At 54.5% G+C, this 3,358-nt stretch overlaps 2 protein-coding genes across 2 annotated transcripts; one reads left to right on the forward strand and one right to left on the reverse strand.

Moving 5' to 3' along the window:
* Positions 1-171: 171 nt before the first annotated feature.
* On the forward strand, positions 172-2,005 carry VDBG_00175 (medium-chain fatty acid ethyl ester synthase/esterase; the record flags this gene model as incomplete). Its single annotated transcript, XM_003008448.1, has 5 exons — positions 172-957; positions 1,155-1,290; positions 1,348-1,462; positions 1,508-1,622; positions 1,862-2,005. The coding sequence occupies 5 exons, from the start codon at positions 217-219 to the stop codon at positions 2,003-2,005; spliced, it is 1,251 nt and encodes a 416-aa protein (XP_003008494.1).
* Positions 2,006-2,071: 66 nt separating this feature from the next.
* VDBG_00176 (60S ribosomal subunit assembly/export protein LOC1) lies at positions 2,072-3,033 on the reverse strand (the record flags this gene model as incomplete). Its single annotated transcript, XM_003008449.1, has 2 exons — positions 2,072-2,657; positions 2,746-3,033. The coding sequence occupies 2 exons, from the start codon at positions 3,031-3,033 to the stop codon at positions 2,361-2,363; spliced, it is 585 nt and encodes a 194-aa protein (XP_003008495.1).
* Positions 3,034-3,358: the final 325 nt, after the last annotated feature.

Here is a 3,358-nt window from a genome sequence, read left to right on the forward strand (position 1 = left end):
ATTCTCAAGGTTCATATGCTGCTGCCAGCCACTTGCCTCTTGACCCGATTCAGTATATCAGGTCGACATCCCAGCGCGCCATCCGATCCACACCACTCTAGATCCTTGTTCTCAGATCCGCAACACATATCTTAAAGTGTCCAACCCACCGTCGGCACCCCACTTGGACCCGGGACTCGCGTTCTGAAAATCTACCCCCTTGGCTTCATGGAACCCATGAACCATGCCATCTCCCGGCTACTATCCTTCTTCCAACCTCGCGACACCGGCCTGACCACTTCTCGGACCATCTGGATTGCCATTGGAGCTTCACTTCTTCCTGTCGTGCTCGCGCCCTATCAGCCTTTCGCTTCATCACCGACACTCACCGTACTCGCTGAACTGCACCCCTTCCGCCTCTTTCGCATGATGGAGTGGCTCGGCAGGGCGAAGATCAAATACACTCACGCTACCGCACCTTTACCTCTACGAGAGAAGAATGGCGCGCAGACGGACTTGTTGAAGATCTGTGAGAGCAGTGTGCCACCCTGTCAACTCAACCCTCTCCTATTCAACGGCCACATGCAAACTTTCTACACCTCGGTCAAGCAGGCCGGTCCTTCCGTGTACTACAAGCGAAAGGTTTTTGAGGCCGATCAGCAGACCTACCATGGCACCTTCGCCGTAGACTTCGCCGTTGATGCCTTTGAGGAGACGGATGACTCGCTTCCGGAGCGGACCGTTCATTTCACGGCCGATGAGTTCGAAAACCTTGGCTCCAATGATACCAAGCCCCAGTTGATCGTCCTTCACGGCCTTTCCGGCGGCTCTCATGAAATCTATCTGAGGCACGCCATCGCACCTCTGCTTGAAGAGGGCAAGTGGGATGTGTGTGTCATCAATTCGCGGGGTTGCGCGCAGAGCAAGTTCACCAGCGGTGTTCTGTACAATGCTCGCGCAACCTGGGACATTCGACAGGTGAGACGAGTCCAGACGAATGCTCGGTAAAAGTGTCACTGACATGCCATTCCTCCCAGATGGTCAATTGGTTCAGAGAGAAATTCCCTAATCGACCTCTTTACGGATTGGGCTTTTCCCTAGGAGCAAACATGCTCACCACTGTATGTGTCCATGCATACGCTGACACGACATTGGCAGATGCTAACGAGGCGTAGTACTGCGGTGAGGAGGGCCCGAACTGCCAGCTTCGCGCCGCTGTTGTGTGCTCTAATCCCTTCAACCTCGAGCTTGCCAACAAGTCTCTGCAGCGAACTCTACTGGGCAAAGAGGTCTATCAGCGGGTGATGGGCAGTGCGTACCCCATCAGTCTGGAATCTTCACGAAATCAAGAGGCTAACGCGGCAAAAGCAAACATGAGAAATCTCATTGTAGGGCACAAAGACTCGCTCAGCAAGTTTACTGACCTCGACTACGAACGAATCGAAAAGGCCACTTACATCTACGAGTTCGATCGAGAAGTGCAGTATGTGGGCACCAGCCAACTATCCATCTCTTGCTAACCTCATAGGTGTGCCTCTTGGGGGTATCCTACCGAGGACGCATACTATCGCGATGCATCATCGTGCGATGCAGTGGTCGCCATCAAGATTCCCTTCCTTGCGGTACACGCAACGGATGACCCAGTATGGTTGATTTCGATTCGCATTACAGGCCGGGCGACTAACTCTTCACCAGATCGCTGTCAATGAAGCCGTTCCGTATCAGGAGTTCAAGACGAATCCGTACACCGTCTTGTGCACGACTTCTCTTGGCGGGCACCTTTCCTGGTTTGAAATGGGTGGTGGACGATGGCATGCGAAGCCGGTGAGTCCCACGTGGATTCCCCTCTACAAAAGAAACTTGCGAACTGACTCGAGCACAGGTGGTTAACTTCTTGAACCGCATGGCCTTCGATATTGACCCCGAGAGTATCAACCATGAGCTTGCTTCTGGCAGTGAGGTGAAGCAGCCTCGGTACCTGCCCATGGTGCGCAAGATGGAGATTTGTAACTTCCAGAAGGCCTGATAGAGTACACGATCTGTGAGCGTGCGTTGTGTTTGAAACTAGAGTAGTATGTCAATTAGATGTCATGTTAGATTTCAATTTCTTTAGGACCGTAAAAGCCGAGATGAAGGTGCAAGAATCACGAACAAAACAAGACCATTGTTGGGCTTTGGGTATTTCGTCTCCATTGCTCGCGTCTTGGGGTCCCCTGCAGGACCTCGCGCCACCAACCCGCCACTCGTCATGGCATCTGCGACAACGCCATGCCCGAGTCTTAAAAGCCACAAGAAGATAATTGTTTTCCGACCCCGCCTGAACGCCGAACATGATGCATACTACAGTTTGCGAAACCCATCCCTCTGCTGACAGGCGCCATTCAGCCGGCGAAGGAGACGCGCTTCTTCGACTTGGGCTTGGTGGCGCGGGTGCCCGCCGCTGCCAACTCGCTGACTTTGTCCTCGTCGGCACCCGTGTTCTTGTTGCTGCGCTTCCTCTTCTTGCGCAGGCCGTCCTTGACGTCCTCGAGTTTCGCCCTGCGCTCCTCGACCTTCTTCTCCTCCTCTAGCCTCCTCGCCTCGCGGATCTCCTCCATCTGGCGCGCCTTGATCATCTTGGACTCGATCTGGCCCTCCTTCTCAGCCTGGACGATGGAAAGAATCGTGCTCATGCTCTCCTGCGCGGACCGTTAGCAATCTGGGAAGGGCCAGGTGGGAATTGAGACCGTCTGGTCTGTACGCGCGTGCGCCCGTGTCAAAACGTACCCGGTCGTCCACAAAGATCTTGCCCTTCTTCTTGCCCTTGGGCTTCTCCACGCCCACGGGCGTGATCATGTTGAGCTTGGGCAGGCCGAGCTCCTCGTCGGTGTACTTCTTGTTCTTGTCCCTCTTGCGCTTCTCGAGCAGGCGGGCGACCTTGTTCTGCACGATCGTCTTGGTCGAGGGCGGGGTGCCGGCCGTCTTCTTCGCGCGCACGATGCCGTCGGGCGGGCCGGGCTTCTGGTCCTGGTGCTTGTTCTGACCGCCCTTGCCGCCGGCGTGCTTGTTCTTCATCGTCTTTGTCTTGAGGGCGCCATCTTGTCGGTTGCGGTGTATTGCGGTCGCAGTACAGGAGGGTGGCTCTGCTCTGTCAATTGGGGGTGGATAGAAGGTGAGAGGGTCTGGATTTTTTTTCCAGAAGGCGGGTTGCGATAAGGATTGGCCTGGCCGATAAGAGATGTTTGGTCCACTCGCGCCAATTTGAGGTGACAGCCCAATGCGGATTTGTGCATGTTGAGCTTCAGGTCCGAATCAACACCGCATCCAAATGCAGACACGCTCGCTTCGTCCATTTTATGCTCTCTCTTATTTTCCAGTTTGCTTACTGTTGAAAAAAAAA

The sequence above is a fragment of the Verticillium alfalfae genome, genomic scaffold (assembly GCF_000150825.1).
Source record: "Verticillium alfalfae VaMs.102 supercont1.1 genomic scaffold, whole genome shotgun sequence".
Classification (NCBI taxonomy): Eukaryota; Fungi; Ascomycota; class Sordariomycetes; order Glomerellales; family Plectosphaerellaceae; genus Verticillium; species Verticillium alfalfae.